Raw genomic sequence first — 21346 nt, 5'->3', positions numbered from 1 at the left:
CATTATCTGAAAAACTCTACACGCACTGGGACGGAAGTACTTCATTGCCTGCGAACCTGTTACATATGTCTTTTTTTTTCTAAAGCTATGACAACAACAGCTGTCAGGTGTATGCCCTGCCCCAATAACTTAATTCCCTATTGATCGTTTTAAACACATGAGAAATCTGCGGCAACTTGTTGCTACGCTACTTTAATGCCTCTATTCTTAGTTACTTAATGCACAACGATTTTCATTAAGTTAAGTGTGGCGGCACCCTACCTCAATCAGTTCGAAACATCTTTGGTTACAGCTCGTGAATCACCGTGACTGAGTCACTTATTTTCTGAAAGTGCTCATCTCTATTAAGAGCTATTAGCGCGAGCGTTCGCAAGTGAGAAGAAGAATAAGAAACAGAGGAGAGAGTGCGAAAATACGCTGTGTCGCTAATCAAAATCATTGAAACCATAAAACATTCCAAATGCTACGGTAGAAAATATCGTATCAGTCGTTCTCATTGCATTGCGCACTGAACACCTATAAACCCAGCGTACACGGCCCAAACACAATGACTCGACAAGGTGCGCAGCTGGCAGGTTTAACAATATTTTTATGTTGTATTCTGGAATTGACCACTGCTGGCGTCCCACTCAACCGATACGAGGCGGTATTAAAACAACAATCTGCGCCGGTGGATGAGGAGCTTGGCCTGTACGATGACAACGATAAGGTGGTTAAGCTAACTGTGGCCAATTTCAATGAAACTGTGCTCGAACAGAATCGCGGCTCGCTCGTCGAATTCTACAATACATATTGTGGGCATTGTCGACGATTTGCGCCCACCTACAAACAGATTGCCGAACAGCTGAACGCCTGGCAGGAAGTTGTCATCGTCAGTGCCATCGATTGTGCTGCCGAGGAGAATAATGGCATCTGCCGCCTCTACGAGATAATGGGCTATCCAACACTGCGTTATATGCGCCCAGGCTTTCAGCCCAGTGCCAACAATTATGGCTTGAAGCTGGAGTCCCAGAAACCCGAAGAGATACGCAGCATGCTCGCCGCCATGGTGGCTGCCGAAAATCAGACCGTGAACAACACATATTGGCCAAATTTTGCGCCTGTGACGGAAAATGAGAGTGCATCAGATCTTTTCGAGGGCCTCAACAGCCAGCGGCAATATATAGCGCTCATCTATGAGCCGGAGAATTCCACGTTGGCTGCCGAAACGGCACTATTCCTGCTCAAGTGGCCCTCTGTGCAGGTGCGCCGCTTCAGCGATCCAGCCGTTGCGTCCAAATTTAAACTGGACATCAATAAGCAGCAGCTGGCACTTGTGGATCGACAGGGAAATGTGAAACTCCACACGCCGTCGACTCAGAGCAGCGACGCCTATGCCAAATCCATAGAAGATGCGCTCTATGCTCTGAGTCTTACGCCCAGACCACTGCAGTCATTGAAACAGCAGCAACCTGAGTCCCAGCAGCCAAGCAGCGATAGCCCAATTAATTCGCTCCAGCAAATCATCAGTGAAGTGCAGCGCAATAAACATATCATTTACCAAGCCGATCTGGAGCAGGCCATACGCACCATCCTGCACAACGAGGTGTCCAAAGTGAACGAGATCAGTGGCGATCGTCTGCTGGCTCTGCAGCGATTCCTCGTCGTGCTGCAACGCTATAATCCTCTGGGTACCAAGGGACGCCAACTAGTGGCCAAGCTGAAGGATTTCGTTTTGCAATTCAATCAAAAGCTGACGGGCAAGGAGTTCGAGGATGAGATGCGACGTCTGGAAACAAAACTGGGCCAGGTGTACTCAAGCACACAGTACGTGGGCTGTGCGGGCTCCAGTCCGCAATTCCGTGGCTTCACCTGCTCGTTGTGGACGCTCTTCCATTTTATGAGCGTGCAGGCAGCGGGCAACGAGGAGTCGCAGGATCCACTTGAAGTCCTCCAGGCCATGCATGGCTATATCAAGCACTTTTTCGGCTGCACCGATTGCAGCGAACACTTCCAGGTGAGTCAGCCACTCACACACACACACACACATACATTTTAGATTTGCTTGGCCTACGTGTATTATTATAGTGCGCGCTTTCACTATGAGATCAGCGCTGACCTCCGAGCTGCTGAGGGCGCCGCACTAGAGCTTATAGGAATATTTGCCTGGTCACATATCATATATGTATAAATATATGTTATTTATATATACAAACTACTTTATAAGTAATTCGTTCCCGTTGAATTGTTGTTAAACAAGAACTTCTGGCACAGCTTTTACACCTCACAGAATAGTTGGTTGTTTTTTTTTTTTTTTTTTTTTTTGCTTGACTAACAGCAATTGATCCGGACTGAAATATTTCAAATAAGAGAGAAGAGACTAAATAGACAGGTTTAATTTTGTTTTATTTTGCTCTATATACATACATTTATATTATTTCATATTATGAACAGGACACAGATTGATATGAAATTCTAAACAAAATATGTATACATACGTTTACCCATACACATTTGTATATATCCATATATTCTTCTCTCTTATCAGACAATATAGAGTTCATACATATCTACTTAATGCCTAGCTATTTCCATTTGACTAGTCTGAAAATGTTTCCACCTGAAAAAAGTAATTTAGTTTTAAAATGCATATGGGCTCGCCAACCCCTGATATGTAAGTGTGGAAGTGCTTAGTGTTTTACGAACTTCATAAATATTCGTTAGCGCAAAAAACCTTTACAGAAGATAAGAAACTCTTAATGAGAATGTCGCAACTCATATGCTCGTATTGATAGATTACACTCTTGTACTAAACCTTATTAAAGACAATTAAGGAAAAGCGCATTTAACTATATTATATATCCATGTACACTAATGAACAGCACGTATTACTCACTACTACTACTACTAACCCATATATCAAATTAACAGTTACTCAATAGACTCTAACTCCCGATAATTGTATTAGCATATTGAAGGTGAGCTTAATTAAATGAGGAAATGGAGAACGAAACAATAGCTGAAGTGAAAACAAATTTTTATCAGAGAAAAAAATCAAATATTTAAATTTATATATTTTTCAATTATTTAGTTATAATTTGCAAGCGGTTGCAATTAAGAAATTCCCAGAATTTGTGCAATAAAAAATCTGTGAGGTTTATATGATAGATATATACACTTGTCTAGTCTTGTCTTGATAACCTACATAGCTGTCTAGTTCTTGCTAAATATTTATGCTGATTAGCCATATACAAACGTGGGGTCAAAGAACTACAGTTATAGTTTCCCAAAAAAAAGGCAGTGCTGATAAAGTTAAAATTCTTTACTATATGTATATAAGAAAATACATTTCAGTCTGGATTTATTAACTTGCATATTACGCAATTGTCAATTATCCAGTGTTTGTTATTTTTTTCATATTAACCCAAACGACCCACATTGTTGACTTAGCAGCAGCTGTTTGTATTGACACAAGTGCATTTAACGAGTTATCCAATTATTTTGTTTCAGGCAATGGCAACACGTCGTAAAATCTGGAACGTTGCATCGAAAGACGAAGCCGTGCTCTGGCTGTGGGCAGCGCATAATGAGGTTAATCAACGTCTGGCCGGCGACGCCACCGAAGATCCGCAATTCCCAAAGCAACAATTTCCCAGTGCCAACAGCTGTGCCCAGTGCCGCAATGCGCCAGCAACCGGATCGCAAGATAATCTGTCAATTGACTGGAACAAGGATGCGGTCCTCAGTTTCCTGAAGAACATTCACAATCCGCAGTTTGTCAGTCGCTTTGGTGTCCAGCGGGCAGAGCTGCTGCACGAGACGCTGGACACGATGCGCCAGAAGCGACAGATCTCAAACGTCTTCTCCGACATGGATATGCGCATGGGCATGTTTCTATATGCCTTCTGCATTGTGATGATGGTGGTGGCCTTTAAGCTGTTCGCCTTCAAAGGCGGCTACCGCAAGAAGCCGTACGGACACGATCTACTGGGCAAAGTGTAATCAGATCCACGTCTTTCTAGAACAACAAACCACGCCGTGGCTTAGCTTCAATTCTAAAAAAGACAACACAACTAAACATAACTAAATCTAATAACGAACACCTCTGAATGTTCTTTTGTATGTAACTCACAAATAAGTTTAAGTTGAATGTGTGTATGTATATATCAATAATCTTCCAGTTGTATATCCTTTAACATAATGAACGAAAACAAATCGCTTTTATAAAATTACGTATCAAAACATAAACCTGTTTGCCTTTCTATATGTACGTATGTATATGAAATGACAAAATGTACGTACGATATTTTATCTGGAATTGAAATGGGAAGCTCTCCGGTAGTAACCAAACAATGTACAACATATGTCTTTGGTCTTGTCATCTGACTTGTATATTGTATACACGAGTGCATCACATATGAGATAAGGTCTCTTCAATGTCCCATAGAAGTTCATATTCAATCACCTTATTGTTACAGTAGCGACAGCATTGATAAAGATTTTGTTGTTCTGAAAACTGATATAGCTGACCCTAAGCTGACTTATGGACCAAGATTATATCATAGTATATTTAAATGTATATTGTTTATAGTTAGGAAATACGAAGACATTCTGCTAAGGCAATGCTAAACTAATCCTTATTAATAATTCTATATAACGAGGACCCCTGATCAAATTCATTTGCATCACGGAAATATATACATACATTAGAATACAAAGTATATTTCGAATTTTATTTAAGAAACCTTTTGAAATCTGGATGCCACCAAGGCAGAACTTTGTACTTTTCAATTCGTGAATATTTAACAGTGACACTCAAACTATTGCTGCTGCTATTGTCCTCGATAAAGTCCAACTCCAAGTTCTTGGCACGCATATCCGTGCAGAGCATCTCGCGTGTAGCCTTCAGCCGAAAGAGCGACTGTTGCTGATTGTAAAGCAGTTGTAGCGGCAGTGGCACAAATTGTCGGCATAGCACAATCAGTAGAACAACACCTTCATGGCGATAGGAGGAGTCAGTTAGGCTTGCAGATAACTCAGCATCCTCTGCCAACGCTTCCCAATCGTTGACCACTTCGTTGTCCGCCTGTGCCGATCCACCTCCATCTTCAACTAATCCTCTGGGCGCTGTTGCCTGTTGGTTTCGCAGTGCATAGCATATGACCCACAGGCATTGATACTGCTTCTGCGAGCAGGACATAAAGGTGCGATGCAGCAGCCAGTCCAGACTGTAGCCCAACTCCAGACGCGCTTTCAGTGGACTATAACAATGGTAAAGTGCTTCAATAACTTTAGCACGCAGCGTTTTCGTATCACAGTTACGTATTTGCTCCAGCTGCAATTGGGCAGGCAGCTCCAAGTTCCAGCCCTTGGCTGTGCTGCCCAAGCAATAGCGTTTGTACATATTGCGCCAGAAGACTCGAGAGCTCACCAGCTTGGCAGTTTGCTTGCAGAGTAAGGCAAAGGTCTGCACATCCTCCGGATCCAAGTGCATGGCTATTTGAAACCAAGCATCGTGTCCAATATCAAGTGTGAAACTATTGGCGTTCTCAGCCATTCCGGGAATTGGTGTCCTCGCATACGCATTGGATTTCTGCTTCAGCTCGACGTATACATCCGATTGACATGCATAGATTGCTGCGTTTTGAAAGATTTAACTTTTAATAGATAAATATAATTTAGAATAAACATTACATACCACATTTGCCACGGCTACGATATAATTTTTGGTGAATGTATTGTTCGCTTTCATCATCTAAAGTCATAATTTAAAATTTCTGTTTGCATTCCGAGCAAACCATACAGGGTAGCCCGTTGATAAAATTTAAGAATATATATATTGTATTAGTAGATACTATAAATAAGAATTGTGATATTTTAATTAAAATTAACATATATTTTGAATTGTCATATTATAATTTTATGTAAATGTAATGGAAATAATTATTGGTTTCATACACAGAAAGTTGCAGGTGTAACCCTTTTTGTTATTAAATTTGTGCTGTGACATTAATCAACACTGAATTTTGTTATCGATAATTGCCATGCTACTGCCATTGCACGTTGTTTATAAACATTACAGATTTCATTAAAAATGCCTATAGATTGCAAAGCCAAATGTGGCAACAGGGCCAGTTTAAAGGTAAGTGATGCAGTGCTATAATAATATTTAATATTTTAATCGATATTTTCGCAGCGGCCTAAAACCGGCGATGCTTTGTGCAAGGACTGCTTTTTTGCCGCATTTGAGGCTGAGATCCATCATACAATTACTACCAGCAAGCTTTTTAGGCGCGGCGAGAAGGTTGCAGTGGCCGCCAGCGGTGGCAAAGACTCAACAGTTCTAGCGCATGTGTAAGTCTTAAGCTTAGGTTACCTTATTCCTTTGCTAAACTCTTCAATTTCAGTTTAAAATTGCTCAATGAGCGCCATAATTATGGGCTAGATTTGGTGCTGCTCTCCATTGATGAAGGTATCACAGGCTATCGGGACGACAGTCTGGAAACGGTTAAACAAAATCGTGATGACTATCAAATGCCACTGAAAATCCTCTCCTATGAAGAGCTTTACGGCTGGACTATGGATCGAATTGTGGCGCAAATAGGTCGCTCCAACAATTGTACATTTTGTGGAGTTTTTCGTCGCCAGGCCTTGGATAGAGGAGCAAAGCTGTTGGGTGTGGACAGCATTGCCACTGGCCATAATGCCGATGACATTGCAGAGACTGTGCTAATGAATATTCTGCGAGGCGACACGGCTCGATTGCGTCGTTGCACGGATATTCGCACGGGCGGTGGTGAGGACTCCATACCCCGAGTGAAGCCACTCAAATACAGCTACGAAAAGGAGATCGTCATGTATGCGCACTATAAAAAATTGGTTTACTTTTCCACCGAGTGCGTGTTTGCGCCAAACGCATACCGAGGACACGCACGAGCCTTTCTCAAGGATCTGGAAAAGGTGCGGCCCTCTGTTATAATGGACATTATATATTCGGGCGAACAACTGCGGTTCAAGGATACCGTGAAGAAGCCCGTCCGCGGCAATTGCGAACGCTGTGGCTTTGTCTCCTCGCAGCAGCCATGCAAGGCATGTGTGCTCCTAGAAGGACTTAACCGAGGGCTACCCAAACTGGGTATAGGCAAGAAATCAAAGGGCGATCGAATGATTGCTAAACAGAACCAGGAACTAGCTTTAAGGGAACGTGCTAATCTAGTAAAAAACGATTTTTAATTTCAACTGTTTCTTTATTGAATGTATTTACATTTACAGCGTATTGCCATGGATAAGCTTTTCCAACACTTCCAGCACCTGAAAAAGAAGATGAAGTATAAGTATTTGCTCATAAAGCACAGAGAGGAGTTATTTATTATAAGAGCTCAGTGCCAAATTATTAACCATGGGACATAACCGGTTAAGCAAGACTCCCTTACATCAAAAGAATATTGAAGAAGTTTGTCAGCGCTTAACGTTTATATGCTGTCAGTGAATGAATTAAGTGTTCATCATTGCAAATGGAACCCGATGAAAGCACTCGGTCAAGCAATACTTACCTAAATTAGGTATTCTCGTCCAGGTTGATGTATGGCAGACAGTCTACATGAGGTTTACAATTACCCGTTACATGATTGCATAACCTACAAATAAAATACTTGGTTAAAAAGTGCTTAGAACAAAATACAATATAATTTTAAGGACAACTTCAGTTGTTAAAACAGTTGAAATCACAGTGATTCATTCGAGGTGTCAGAAAATAATTTACTCATCAGACAAACTTTAAAAATTTTATCCTAAAAATATAATATCTCACCTTAGGTTTTTCAGTGGCATTTTAGTTACGACTACACTGATAGTGTCCCATTTTTTCTGTAAATAGAGAAAATATATATAAGCAAATTTGGAATGTAATTAGATATAAAGTGGTGTATTTCATTAAAAAGATGTCGGCTTCGCGAAAAAAATATGCACCGCAAATTCTGTATATAATAAATTTGGGTTATGCTTGGGCGAAGCGCATTTGCTCTGCGAACAGAAAAAAAGCACTAGCTAAAGTGGAGATTGTCTTTACACCAGCGACTCAAGTTCGCATGATAGAAAACTACATACAGAAAAATTATTCTTACCAATTTCAAATATGTATTTTAGAGCCTGCCTTAGCCGGCGATTGCAGTAACAGTTCACCTATAAAACAGAAAGACCTTTCATTAAAAATGAAATCTTAACATAATGAGAAAAATATAAATTGTACAGCCGTAGGAACGTAGACCCAAGCCACGTGACTACAATTTTATTTATAGCTGACTTGGGGTAATTTTCCTGTACTCAAATTTGCTTTTGCAGCTTTGAGTTCTGTAAAAAGGCTTGTTACACACTTATCACAGTTATAATTGCTGCAATATTCATTTTCGTCGCTGCAATTTACTTACATCTTTTAAATTCAACTGAAATAGTGTAACACGTTCTACGAACAGAATAAAAGTGACGGATGCTGGCAAAGTTGGCTGCACCACTCAGAAACAGAGTTGCATATTTCCTCAATGAATTGAGTCGACCAATACATTTCGATTAGTTTTTAATGTTACCCTGACTCACACATGCATTTCTGACAATTTATAACTGTTCTTCTCTCAAATTTCGTCTTGGTGTGCGGTTCTCAGATTTTAAGAAATTTGATTTCTTTTTTTTTTGAGCAGTTCATTTACGATAATAACTCAGAATGACTTCGTTCAGCTCGCCAGATATTTTGATGCCACTCGGTAATATAGAAAGGGAATACCACAAATATAAAAAATAATTTTGAAAATTATATTTTATTCTGAAATAAAAATTTTTTCTAGACGACTATTACGAGCAGTGTGTTATACCTAAACCGAATATTCCTAAACATTATGGATTCCATGTAGAAAAGAGACAACGACAAGCGGCTCGTTTGCAATCTTATAAGGAAAACCCGGATGATGAAGACGAGCTTGAAGATGAGGAGGAAGAACAGATGGAAGAGCTAAATTCTTCCATAGAGGATTCCAATAGGAATCAAATTTCGTTTGAAATTAATGACTTCAATAAGATTTATGAAGAAGCTGAATCGCAAAATTCCACAAATAATGCAGCTATAGAGCCAAAAACGGAAATTCCGGCTTCTTCGGCGCAGTGGCGCATAACACCAATTAATGTGAATCGTCCCCAAGGAGCTGCACCTTTGGTTCCGATGGATGCTCCGCGTGATAACCCAAAAACTTTAGGCTACCGCTATCATAATAGAAAGCATATGAAACGTCGCAATTATCGCTTCAACAGTAACAATAACAACAGTCAGCAAAATAACAACACGAATACATTTAATCGTAACAATTCTGTACACAGCCGTCTAGGCCACATTCCGAACCGTAATCAACAGCGTGGTAAAAAATGGATTCATGGATTCAAAAACAAACCAGAAAATAACCGCAACAACAATAATAATAAAAATTACAATAACAATAACAATACCAAAAATAATAATACCAACAATAATAATCAGCAAGAGCAGAAGGTATTAATGAATATCGATGGCCATTTTCCAAATACTCGCTCGCAGCTTATTGTGAGCTCCTCATTAAATTCGAATCCATTTGCTAGCTCAGGCAATAATCTGAACAACAATTGTTTTCAATCTTATCAACAACAAGCCAACGCCAATTGGCAATTGGGCTCCAATTCGTTAACTGCACTTATAAACTCAGCTAATCAAATTCGTCCTTCCGTTGATCAAGCATCGGGAATGCAAAATATTAATAATAATAATAATATGGCCAATAATAAAAATAATACTCTAATGAATAATAACTATTTGCCTATTAATAATAACAATATGAATAATAATAATATAATTAATAATAACAATATGGCTGACAATAATATAAATAATATGGCCAATATTAATAATAATATTGCAAATCGTTTGGGTTCAAGAATAGGAACCAATTCCAATATATTGCAACAGTCTAACAACGGCCTATTTGGAAATGGAATGAACCAGGTAAACCGCAACCAACATGGTTGCAGTATTGCTTCGGATTCACTACGTCTGGCAGATCTTATGAATTTGGATGCGAATAGCTGCATTAATTTAAATGTGGCCGAAGTGGCCAGGAATGCGATGATCTTGTTAAGCACTGTTGTTCACAAGCCTATGTTGGATGTGGATGTACAGCAGCAGCTGTCGAATTTGCAGGTAAATGTTTTTTTTTATCTATGAATATACCCAATGAGTTACAATTATTTTGCAGAACAAAAACATTGGGCTCGACAATGAACCAAATGGAGTCGACATGAACATTCGCCCACAAGCCACTGAATTGCGAATGTATCATCGGTTCAAGTAGACACCTCTTGACTGGCCAATACCAATTATTTGTATCTTTAAGTAATTTTGAAAATGACCGCATAAGTTTCGTTCCAGGCGAATGGCTACAAATGCGCTCAATGTGAATATTGCGTAGGCGTATGTTTATAAGAAGAAGAATGCGGCAACCGTTGTGAATGTCAATTTGTTGGCACACAAACACATAGCCAAATGACTGAAAGTAAATGTATTTTTTTTGTTTTATTATTATTATTTTTGGCTGATAAGAAAAGGCCGTACCGCTTATCAGCAATGCACAACAAGAACTAAGCTGTCAGTAAAGAGATGTAAACCGACAGCGAACAAAAATAGAAACAAAACAGCGATAAGTGACGGCGAAACGAAGCGAGTATTCATACACGAGAGTTGTGACGACTACGAACAAGCTGGAATATCAATCAATCAGTAAATCTAATAAAGAGTAGGAAAGTGGACGTAAAATACAAAAAACGTTCAATGGCTACGGATAACGCGTGTTCATTATGACAAATAATCTTTAGTTTTTATTTTACACATAATAACCTCCAATTTGCCAAAATTGTACATTACTCAATGTATGAGAAAAATAAAAGCACAGATAACTGTAAACAAAAAGTGGCTCAAAAGGAAATTTGTTTTTTCAGCGTTAAATGAACTGCAACATATTTTAGTTAAGAATATCAAAGAATTTATGTAGAAAACAAGTTTAAGTTTCATGAAATAAATGCTATTACATTCAACTACACTCAGCATGTTGAAGTCCAAGCAATTGCTAAAACAATGGGTAAAAGGTAATTGTACTTTGTTTAATTTTTCATTTATAGCGCGCAATTTGACTGTGAAATCTTATTTATTTAATTTGGCTGTTTGTTTTTTTTGAATGTCTTCTTTGTTCGCGTTTATATATATCAGTATATATTATATACTTGGCTTTTTTAATTACGCTTCCGTTTATTATCAGCTATAGGGTCTGGAGCATGTGATTGTGAGAAATCATTTTTACTAAAAGATTATCTACAAAAATCTACTTAATTATTATTTTGATTGCTATTCAACTAATTTCAATGTGTAAACACAGCTTTTAGAGCAATAAAACTAAAACTGTCAATTAGTATAGTATTTCGAAATTCAAATAGTGCTCAAAAATTCTGTCAGGCTTAGCAAAATAATAATAATAATATAATTCATTATTTAACTTAAATGTCTTACGTTTGTCCAGAATGTGCGAGCTTTTCGCCTGCAAATTTTAAACTGAAACGCGCCTTGATTGTGTCGAAGCTTTCACGGTATGAGTTTGAGCAAATGCGTCATCCGGATCTCTCGCGGGAACAGCTGGAGCAGAAGCTACGAGATCGCGGCACCGATGTGGAGAACATGCTCTACTTGCATAACCTGCACAAGGATTTCGAGCGGCGCATCGTACGCAGCTTCAGGAATGTTGGCTGCGAGGTAAAGCTGTCCAGCAGGTGGGTAGATGAGATGTTTTGTGGAACCTCTTACAGTACAGTGCACCTATCAATTTATATATTATATATATTGATTGTGTGTGGCCTTGTTGTGATTGTGCTTGATGTGTGTTCCATAAATTGATCGATCGTCATTGTCATCCAACTACAAATTTTGTTGATTCCCGCCATCCACATAACGTGTCCCTGTTTGCGGCTGCTGTTTGACTTTATTAAACAAGCAGACTTGAATTTAGAAGCTCTCTGAGCAAGGATGTGATGAGCTGGGCTGATGTTATTGTGCCCGTTGGCGGCGATGGCACCTTTTTGCTATCAGCGAATCGTGCCAGTCCCCTCTTCGCCCTAAGCCAGCAGAAAACACCGATTGTTGGCTTCAATTCCGACCCACAGCACTCGGAAGGACGCCTGCTGCTGCCCAAACACTACTCCGAGAATCCCGAAGAGGCAGTTAATCGCATTAAATGCGTAAGTCTTTACTCCATAAATTTAATCAACTTTTCGCTAATGTGGATCTCTTTTATTTGTTATTATAGGGCGACTTTAAGTGGGTGCATCGATCACGCATTCGCACCACCATGCTGGGTAACAATGGCGCCATACCCGAGTCCACGGATCTATTCAGGCATACAGCGGTTAAAATGGAGCAGGTTGATACAGCGCCAGAGGAATTGGATTGGAAAATGGCTGACAAGTATAAAGCTAAAATGAAGCGAATTCTACCGTACTTGGCGTTAAACGAGGTAATAATGGAATTTAGTTTAGCAAAACAAATCAATTTAGCTAATCGTCTCATGCTTTGTCGTACAGGTCTTCATTGGAGAACAACTTTCGGCACGCGTGTCGCATTTGCAGCTGGTGCTCAATCACCAGAATGTGGTTAATAAAACAAAATGCTCGGGTCTGTGCGTCAGCACAGGCACAGGGTCCACTTCGTGGCATACGAGCATCAATCGGATTACCAGCAGCGATGTGGAGGATATGCTCCAATCACTTCCCAATAGCTGTGCACCGCATATTCTTCAATTGCGCGCAAATGTTGAGGAAATCGCTCAGCGCTACAATCAGGGACTGCTTTTCCCACCTGATGATCCGCGTCTATGCTACTCCATACGGGAGCAGATCTGTGTGGGCGTTTGGCCATCACCAAAGACATTTAAGGCACGGGACTTTGTGCAGACCGTGTTTATAAAATCGCACTGCATGGATGCCAGTGAGTAACAAGGAGCTAAGTCCAAGCTGATTGAAACAACCATTGAATTCGTCTTCCTTTCCCTATTCAGGTCTGGTCATTGATGGCAGTATCTCGTATCCATTTAACGATGGCGCCAAGGTGCTGCTCGAGATTCATCCAGAGGATGCGCTGTTAACCATCGCCCTAGACTGAAAAAAACTTAAAACACTGAACCCAAGTGCCTGCTTCACATATAAATTAAAGGCTGCTACAGCTGCATTTTTTTAATACGTCTGAATTGAAATTACGTACATATTTATATGCGGAACTGCTTATTAGTTGTAAGCTCAAAAGTTATTTGTTATTAAACTACACAGATACATATATGTTAATGTATATATACATATAGACATAAGCATTGAATTCACTTTATATTTGATTTTGATTTTGATTTTGATTTCGTTTTTGCTTTGCTTGAGTTTGCTTTTTGTAGTTTTTGTGGTGTCTTTTGTTCGGTCGTATCATCTGCTGAGCGTTTCTTAAATTTCTTCTCGAACCGCGCAGTGTCTAGAGAATTGAACCGTTCATCATTTAGCACAGCCTTGCCCTCCTCGCTGGCGCTCATTTCCGCCCTTTGTTGCTTACGTTTGCGGCGTATTTCCCGCAGCTTTTCCTTTTGTTTCTTGCGATAACTGCAAAGGAATTGAAAGTGAATTAGATATATTTTCTAGTCAATGCTTGGATTACTCACAGTGCCTCCATTTCATCAGGATCCTTGCCCTCCATAATCCACGTTTTTCGTCTGTAGTTTTGGGCACGCTCATCGAAGTCATTATTATCCAGTTGCATTTCTGATTCACGTCTTGTGACATTCACTTGCATGAATATACGTTCCACCATGCGTTCTAAGGGAAATAATTCAATTAATACAGAAGGTTGTTCAAAAAGATCAATCAACGTACGATCTATGGGATGCTCTGTTAGCTTGCAATTAATTTCAGCTTCAATGGCACCAAGCAATTCAAGGTCGCGTGGGAATCGAAATATGGATATAGCCAAGCCTTTGCGACCAGCCCGCGCCGTCCGTCCCACACGATGAATATACTCCTTGGGCGTACGTGGCAACATATGATTGATCACTAGCTGCACACTGGGTATATCCAATCCACGTGCAGCTACATCTGTAGCAATCAGCGTGCGTATGTGATTGGACTTAAAGCGACTTAGTGCAGCAACTCGTTCCTTTTGTCGCATAAACCCATGTAGGCAGACATTCTCAATTTCCATGCTGGCGAGCGTCATCGAGAGCAATTGGCAATATCTAGTTAAGTACACAACAATTTAATATCTGTAATATCTTGCACATATAGTAAACTCACTTCTTTGTATTGGTGAAGATCATGACATTCGCATTTTCGTTTTCTTCTCGAAACTTTCGCAGCGCTTCAATGAGCACCATATCACGGTCGTAGTCAGCGCACAGCAAATACCGCTGTTCAAGTGTCTCCACCGTAGCCACGTCCGACTCCTGGGACCATTCCATTAACTACATTATAGAATAATAAAATATAATAATCGATGAGAAATTGTAGATTTACTTGCTTACATCTTTGGAAATAGGAAATATGCTTGACTCCTTCATAAAGTCCTTCATGGTAGCAGAGAAAAATAGATTCTGTCGGGTCTTAGGCAAGCAGCGTTCGATTATGGCCAGACTCTCGTCGAAATCACCATTCAGCATGCGATCTGCTTCATCCACGACCAGAAATTTGAGATTATCGAACGAGAACGTATCACAACCTGTTAGATGATCCGCCAGTCGCCCGGGCATTGCCACAACAATGTGCGGTCTCTGCATTAGCTTTTGGCTCTCTATCATCTGATCTGTACCGCCGGAAACAACACACACGCGCACCCCCATGGGCTGACCAGCGACGAGAAACTGTTCGGAGATTTGATAGGCCAGTTCATGCGTGGGTGTTAGCACTAGGGCGAAATGACTGACTGGCTCCTCGCTCAGCTTCTCCAAAATCGGCAGAGCAAAGGCAAAGGTTTTGCCTGAGCCTGTTTTAGCTGCACCAATACAATCCTTACCAGCTAAAATTGGTGGTATACAATTCTCTTGAATAGGCGTTACTCCCTTAAGACCTGTTGAATAAAAAATACGATGTTAAGCTCTCTTATATATTCTATTTATATAATCATGTTGCTTACCTAATTTGGTCAACTGCTTGGCCAGCCATGGCCGCAAACCAAGTTTCAGAAATGGATTTGGGTCCTTTCGCTGCATATTTATACTACGATCAAAAGCAACAATAAAAGCAACGTGCAGCTGACCAGGGCCACAAAATTATCGTCTTCGATAGCCGATAGGTAATGGATCTATCGATAAATCGAATATGTTGCAATTAACGAATAAAAACAAAACACCGATTATTAGTACACTTCGTTTTTCTCTGATGAAATACGCATTTTCGCAAATTGTATAAATAATGATTAATCTGATAAAATAGAAGTTGAAGATTTGATATATTAGCTAGACACAATCAAATACAAAGAACAGTCGCAATAAAATGGAAACAGAATCAGAAGCGGAATCAACACAACCAACCGAAACATTAAACGTTCTGTGTGGAATTTGTAATGAGTTTTACAAAGCGAATGATATCATATTTTCAACAGCCAGTTGCGGTCATGTTTTCCACAAGAACTGCCTTAGCCGTTGGCTATCCCGCTCTTTAAGCTGTCCCCAATGCAGGGCCATTTGCCACCGTCAGCGTGTGCATCGCATTTATTTGAATTTCGCCGAAAACACCGAAGTAGAGGAAGTAGAACGCTCTCAGATTCAATGGGTGCCCCTTGATTTGGATGAACCAGTGCCGCCCACCATGCTCGATGGTGCTGTCCAATGTGGCACTGATCATGAGGGCCTCGATACATATGTGGCGCGCGTATATTTGCATGAGGATTTGCTCCCCGCTAATTACGTGCCGCAAAAGAAAGCCGTATACGCTCCCTGGAACTGCAGTGCACATCTGCTGAACTCAGAGGTGGAGCTATTAGTGCTAACGGACTGTGAACTTAAATGGGTGGCTGCAGCAAATGGTGAAGTGCCACCAGGTGGCCTTAAAACTGGTTACTCGGAACTCGGTGAGCCGCTTTATACTGCTCGCTCTGAGTATATGGGACAGACCCTGCTCGGCAAAGTGCATCCATCCCATCGAGTTATATACATGCCCTATCAACGGGACGAGGTTTCCAATAGAAACTACGAGGTACTGGTTGTCACGCCTAAAGAACAGGCCGAGCGTTGATTCCAATTGGTCCAACTTGAACGGCTTACTGTCCAATTGGTTTATTGTTATTCAGTTTTACTTTTAATGATCCGCTTTAAAGAATCTTAATATTTAAAAGCTCTAAATAAAAGTCTTGGAAATATATTTATTAAAATTGTTATTGTTAGACTATGTATTTGTATATTAGTACACATAAATATATATGTATATGTGTATATATGAACTATTGTTTAAACCTTTGTTATACTTAAAGTACGTATATCTGACGAATTTGTGGTCACAGTTATTTACCATGCTTAGCAGCTTTGTTGCTTCATCCAATTCGTCACAATAATAATGCATTTCGCTTCTTTCCAGAATTATTTATAATAATAACTTTCTTTAAAGTCTGCATGTGTTATACTTATGTAATATTTTCTTTAATAAATTTTCATTCTCTGAATCGCAACATGACATTTTGTTATATATGTATGTATGTATATATATAGCTAAAATATAACGTGGGTAACGTGCATGTAACATTTAAACAACATAATTTTCTCATTTTATTCATACAATTATATTAGAAATAGGATTTTTGTTTCATGTTTATGACTTTTGTACTTAGTTTCTAACAAAATTTTTATAAAACATGTTTTTCTGTTTATTTGTGTATGTGTATCTATATATATTTATGTGTGTGTGTGTGAGTGTATGCATGTATGTTGGGATTTATATACTGATCGATCCGTCGTCGATAACAATAGATATTTACATTTTGTTTATGGATAAGCATAAATTGATTCCGATTTATTTTATATAAATGTATATATAAATATTCTCTCGATTTAAAATTGGTACTTGAGCCTATCTTGATTTGTGTTTACGTTTGATTTAATTTCATATTTGTTGTATTTGTTTGTTATTTGAGGCGGGGAAATTGGAGATTAGATGCAAAATGGCCACGAGTTAGGTTCAAAACATTTGAGCTCAATTTGTAGATTAGAAACAGTCTCTACTATATTGTAAACAACATATTAAATGAACGGCACAATTATAAACTATACAATTGAATAGGTGGACTTAATATCCGATATATACTCGTACAAAAAATTCAAATATTCTAATACATAATGATATTTAAATGAAAAGCAAAAAAGTACTAATTGATTACTTGAGTGCAGGAAGAGAAGAGAGAGAGAATTGGGCAGCTTTTTAAAACGTTAGAAACTAAATCTCGTTGCAGACTTTCAATTTTAAAACAAATATTTTACAATCATACTCGTGCTTATTTTGTTGCTTGTTTTTGTAATCACTCCATGCATTTGTAGTTTCTGGTGATGCGACGATGACGACCACGCTGCTGTGGCTGTTGAGCTCTTTTGCAGCGTGCTCGTAGTTCTCATTTCTGTGAGGATAGATAGTTCATATATTGTGTTGTCTGTTGCGCATTGCGCACCAGCTCACTCTCATCTTTGTCACCATCCCCATGCCAGTTGTCAACATTCGATTGTGGTTTCTGCTGCTGTTGTTGTTGGTGTTGTTGTTGTTGCGGATTTGGCTCCTGCGGCTGGTGTATGTTGGGCTGTGAACGACGTGTAAAATTGCGATGGCGTTGCGGTTGATGCGGATGCTGATTTTGATGTGGATGCTGATGTGGACGTGACGATTGCTGGCGACGATCAAAAGTGCTCGATGCCTCGCTGGCTAAGCTGCTCTGACTGCTGTATCGCGGAAAATTGCGAGGTGCGCCTCCAGCACCACGCGTTGGGCTCTGGCTGTAACGATAGCTCGCGCTTGACTTCCTTCCACCATCGTCCATTTGAGATTTGGGCGGACGTGGCAGCGTCCGTGCACGCGAAGAGCTGCGACTGTTCGACTCTGGTCCATTCGAATTGTAAGCACAATTCTCATCCTGATATGCATTATTAATGGCTGTATTTGAGCGACGCCAAGTTTCACTGTGGATCTTTTGCTGTTGTGGTTGTTGCTGCTGCTGCTGTTGACTTTGCTGTTGCTGCTGCTGCTGCTTCTGGAAACGAGGCGGTTTGTCGTACGTGTTGCGATTGTGATTGTTATAGCGTCCACCGCGTTTGTAGCTATTTCCACGCTCATAATTACTTATGTAGGAACGTTCGCTTCGATCGTCGCGTTGATCCCAATTGGAGTTCACAATATTATTATAATTGCTGCCGCCGCCCAGATTGCGCTCGTATCGTTCCTCCGAATGCTTTCTACGATCATCTATGCTGTACAGGCGCAAATTACCACCGCGACCCTCGCTGCGCACACTCTGATGATCGTCATCGCAGCTGACACTGTAGCGGCGCTGTTGATCGTGACGGGAACGGCCATTCGACTGATCGCCGTCATTGCCACGATTGAAACGTGTCTTGCGCCAGCTTGGTAGCGGCTTTGACTCATCGCGATCCTCGCTGCTGGCCATAGATGCATACTGATCGGAGTTGACATTGCTGCAAGAAAGTCCAAAGTGAAAGATTGAGCTCCAGGATTCTTTATGGATTACTTACTTTGCATGTGCCGTCTGAGCTTGGGCCTGCTTTAAGGGACGTGGCACATGTCGGGGCTGATAACCACGTCGGGCTTGGCGGCTGGAACTGGGCAAGCCACATTCATAGGTACTGCCAGCGTTATCGAACAACTTTTGCTGCTCATCTCCATTGGCCGGTGTCTCGCCATAAACAATGTCACATAGTGAATCTTCACAGACCTGCTCACTCCATTTCTTGGGCACCTCCTGGGCCGAGGTGTTAGCGCTGCTGCCGTTCTCCTCGTCGCTGTAACAGGTGGCCGCACTTTGCCCGCTGAAAGAGTCGGTCTGTGGCTGCATGTCGGCTCCATTGCTGTTGCTGTTGCTGCTGTTGTTATTGTTGCTGTTGTTGTTGTTATTGAAGCCATTATCCTCGTCTTCATCGATGGCCAAATAGTTTGTGTACATGGCTTCCAGCTCTTGGCCGACATTCTTGAAATGGCTATAGAACAAGTCAAGCACCATTAGCAGCATCGCCTTTACTTTGTCTGTCAGCGCTGGCTGCATGATCAGATGTCGCCGGACATGGTATAATAGCTGATCGATTTCTGTCTTGTGGCGGGTGCGCATTATTTCACCATTGAGTGTGATCTGGGAGAGCACTAAGCGGGCTAGGCGCGTGCTCATCACCACGGAAACATCGTTTATTTCGCGCGTTAACAAAGTGAGGAGTGAATCGCCCAGAATTGTGATTGGAGCATTGTTCGCAAGACGAACTCGATTGTAGTACTCGCCCAGCAACGTTATAGAGTTGTACAATCGATTCTTATCGTGCTGTCGGTACGCATCGGCATTGATGTAGTTCGTCTCCAGGATCTTAAGCATGGCGCTGCGCACTTTTGTCTCGTTCATAGCAAGGGCGTCAAAGTTGCGCGAGGAGAACAATAAAGCAAACTTCAGTGCTGTCTCAGCATCCAATAGGGCTTTGTTATTCATGTACTCCATGGATTCACTGCAATGGTATTTAAAGAGATATGTTATTGTTTTCGCTGTGAACGTGTTGAACTTGGTCATACAGTTGGGAACCGGTTATATCTGTATGCTGCAGCCCTGATTATGATAAAGAAAGGGGCTTTATATGGATAACAATTGTGTGTTGACATTGTGCAAAAACAAAAGTTAAAATGACATTAATTAAAGTTCAAAATACTGTTACTAGCTGAAAATTTCACTCAATCGAACTAATTACTTATGTAGAATAGGCAAATACAAACATGCTTAATAAGCCGATTAACAATAATTTCTTTGTAATAATTCAAGGGTATTTAGTCTTCGAGAACATACTTCTTGTTTATCCAATTGGCGGGAAATTTTTTTTCTTTTTTCTGATTTCCACTCTCTTGCTCACAAATCTCTTAGTTCTAAAAATTTTAAGTGAATTGCGACATCGTTTTACAGATAGTTGTAAATATTAATACTGGCTCTCACGTATACAAATGTGTCTGTATCATACATACACGGAAATAAATGTACGTCTACAGAAGCTATACATACTTATTCATATACATACATATATACTTATGTATTAATCATCAATGGACAACGATGCAAATACAGACATACACACACACACACACATTCACACCAATAAAAACAGCAAATGTACATACCATAGCATCGACTCGTCGCGCACAATGTTGCAGAAATCGGTTTCGATAGCCTTGATTTTGTTGTTAAGGACAATGCCGTCGTCCTGCAGATTAAGGCCGCGCATCATCGTTATAATGTGATCATACACACAACCACCTGTTGGTATCATATAGCTGCTCGGAGCGCCTGTGTTGAGCATGTTACAAACTTCGCGAAGCGTTTGCACCTCGCTGCCGCCGCCACCGTTGCTACCACTGCTGTTGCCGCTGTCAGCACTAACACTGTTGTAATTGTTGTAAGTGTAGGCGGTGGTGTTGCTGTTGCTGTTACTGTTGTGATTGCTAGTAATCATATTTGTATTAGCCATTTCGCTGGGATCGCTGGCGCAAACGTTGTTGTTGTTTTTATTACTGTTCTGTTTCTTGCTGCTGCTACTGTTGTTGTGCTTTGCGTTTTCCACTGGTTCTTGTTCTGTCAGCGCTAAGAGAGCCAACTTCTCTATGTATTTGTGTGTGCTGGTCCACCAACAACAATAAACACTTGGAACTTATTATTTTGCGCAAATAAGCGTTGACAAAGGTGTCCAAATGCGCATAAAATTTCACCTTTCATTTACTTTGCGCACCAACATGGAACTTACCCAAGTATCTGTGTTCTTAAGTTGTTAACGTGCAAACTAAATTAAATGCACAAAATAATTAATTTATATTTTATTTGACTTATTTTTCTACCGAATTAATTTACAACGAATGCGTTTGGTTCGCAGTGACCATTTGCGTGAACCAGGAACTAGTTAACGAATCAAAAATCGTGAATAACAAACCTGTTAACGGGCTGTTATCGTGCAATGTATTTACAGATATGCACGCAATGTTATTTGCCGTTACATTTAAAAATAATTGTGTTCGAACAAGAAGAGCCACCTAATTCAAATAATAATTTTATGCTAAT

General features: G+C 40.3%; 8 protein-coding genes, 1 long non-coding RNA gene and 1 other non-coding gene across 13 annotated transcripts; 5 read left to right on the top strand and 5 right to left on the bottom strand.

The window, feature by feature from the left end:
- Window positions 1-362: 362 nt before the first annotated feature.
- Window positions 363-4227, top strand: LOC6578810 (sulfhydryl oxidase 1). The gene is made up of 2 exons (XM_002004677.4): window positions 363-1996; window positions 3490-4227. The coding sequence occupies exons 1-2, from the start codon at window positions 548-550 to the stop codon at window positions 3979-3981; spliced, it is 1941 nt and encodes a 646-aa protein (XP_002004713.1). The 5' UTR covers window positions 363-547; the 3' UTR covers window positions 3982-4227.
- Window positions 4228-4691: 464 nt separating this feature from the next.
- On the bottom strand, window positions 4692-5907 carry LOC6578809 (transmembrane protein 183). Its single transcript, XM_002004676.4, has 2 exons — window positions 5678-5907; window positions 4692-5616 (listed from the first exon to the last, which is right to left on the bottom strand). The coding sequence occupies exons 1-2, from the start codon at window positions 5742-5744 to the stop codon at window positions 4712-4714; spliced, it is 972 nt and encodes a 323-aa protein (XP_002004712.1). The 5' UTR covers window positions 5745-5907; the 3' UTR covers window positions 4692-4711.
- Window positions 5908-5979: 72 nt separating this feature from the next.
- Window positions 5980-7218, top strand: LOC6578808 (cytoplasmic tRNA 2-thiolation protein 1). Its single transcript, XM_002004675.4, has 3 exons — window positions 5980-6121; window positions 6176-6333; window positions 6387-7218. The coding sequence occupies exons 1-3, from the start codon at window positions 6074-6076 to the stop codon at window positions 7210-7212; spliced, it is 1032 nt and encodes a 343-aa protein (XP_002004711.1). The 5' UTR covers window positions 5980-6073; the 3' UTR covers window positions 7213-7218.
- Window positions 7206-8587, bottom strand: LOC26527330. Of its 3 annotated transcripts, none has more exons than XR_006357859.1 (5): window positions 8572-8587; window positions 8103-8160; window positions 7790-7845; window positions 7533-7616; window positions 7206-7290 (listed from the first exon to the last, which is right to left on the bottom strand). It is a non-coding gene; the product is annotated as an uncharacterized LOC26527330 (long non-coding RNA). The 3 variants fall into 3 exon arrangements; XR_001449219.3 differs by lacking the exon at window positions 8572-8587 and adding an exon at window positions 8406-8515; XR_004364163.2 differs by lacking the exon at window positions 8572-8587 and adding an exon at window positions 8352-8367.
- Window positions 7678-7754, bottom strand: LOC116804190. The gene has a single exon (XR_004364246.1). It is a non-coding gene; the product is annotated as a small nucleolar RNA Me28S-Gm3255 (small nucleolar RNA).
- A 5-nt stretch (window positions 8588-8592) lies between the features above and the next one.
- Window positions 8593-10553, top strand: LOC6578804 (putative uncharacterized protein DDB_G0286901). The gene is made up of 3 exons (XM_015163333.3): window positions 8593-8735; window positions 8817-10192; window positions 10248-10553. The coding sequence occupies exons 1-3, from the start codon at window positions 8696-8698 to the stop codon at window positions 10341-10343; spliced, it is 1512 nt and encodes a 503-aa protein (XP_015018819.1). The 5' UTR covers window positions 8593-8695; the 3' UTR covers window positions 10344-10553.
- Window positions 10554-11043: 490 nt separating this feature from the next.
- LOC6578803 (NAD kinase 2, mitochondrial) lies at window positions 11044-13363 on the top strand. The gene is made up of 6 exons (XM_002004673.4): window positions 11044-11133; window positions 11562-11808; window positions 12033-12273; window positions 12342-12548; window positions 12616-13018; window positions 13089-13363. The coding sequence occupies exons 1-6, from the start codon at window positions 11067-11069 to the stop codon at window positions 13190-13192; spliced, it is 1269 nt and encodes a 422-aa protein (XP_002004709.2). The 5' UTR covers window positions 11044-11066; the 3' UTR covers window positions 13193-13363.
- Window positions 13364-13403: 40 nt separating this feature from the next.
- LOC6578802 (probable ATP-dependent RNA helicase Dbp45A) lies at window positions 13404-15323 on the bottom strand. Its single transcript, XM_002004672.4, has 6 exons — window positions 15194-15323; window positions 14586-15127; window positions 14359-14525; window positions 13942-14300; window positions 13731-13884; window positions 13404-13671 (listed from the first exon to the last, which is right to left on the bottom strand). The coding sequence occupies exons 1-6, from the start codon at window positions 15267-15269 to the stop codon at window positions 13404-13406; spliced, it is 1566 nt and encodes a 521-aa protein (XP_002004708.1). The 5' UTR covers window positions 15270-15323.
- An 82-nt stretch (window positions 15324-15405) lies between these two features.
- On the top strand, window positions 15406-16419 carry LOC6578801. Its single transcript, XM_002004671.4, has one exon. It carries the CDS (start codon window positions 15553-15555, stop codon window positions 16291-16293), a length of 741 nt encoding a protein of 246 aa, XP_002004707.1. The 5' UTR covers window positions 15406-15552; the 3' UTR covers window positions 16294-16419.
- A 372-nt stretch (window positions 16420-16791) lies between these two features.
- On the bottom strand, window positions 16792-21234 carry LOC6578800 (myb-like protein AA). Of its 2 annotated transcripts, none has more exons than XM_002004670.4 (4): window positions 21219-21234; window positions 20416-21071; window positions 18786-19757; window positions 16792-18728 (listed from the first exon to the last, which is right to left on the bottom strand). In XM_002004670.4, the coding sequence occupies exons 2-4, from the start codon at window positions 20760-20762 to the stop codon at window positions 17657-17659; spliced, it is 2391 nt and encodes a 796-aa protein (XP_002004706.3). In that variant the 5' UTR covers window positions 20763-21071; window positions 21219-21234; the 3' UTR covers window positions 16792-17656. The 2 variants fall into 2 exon arrangements, with proteins under 2 accessions (XP_002004706.3, XP_043866899.1); XM_044010964.1 differs by lacking the exon at window positions 21219-21234 and having other exon boundaries at window positions 20416-20910; window positions 21036-21065.
- Between the last annotated feature and the right edge of the window lie 112 nt (window positions 21235-21346).

The sequence above is a fragment of the Drosophila mojavensis genome, unplaced genomic scaffold (assembly GCF_018153725.1).
Source record: "Drosophila mojavensis isolate 15081-1352.22 unplaced genomic scaffold, ASM1815372v1 contig_80, whole genome shotgun sequence".
Classification (NCBI taxonomy): Eukaryota; Metazoa; Arthropoda; class Insecta; order Diptera; family Drosophilidae; genus Drosophila; species Drosophila mojavensis.
The sequence above is the reverse complement of the archived record's forward strand: the minus strand, read 5'-3'. Positions and strand labels throughout refer to the sequence as shown.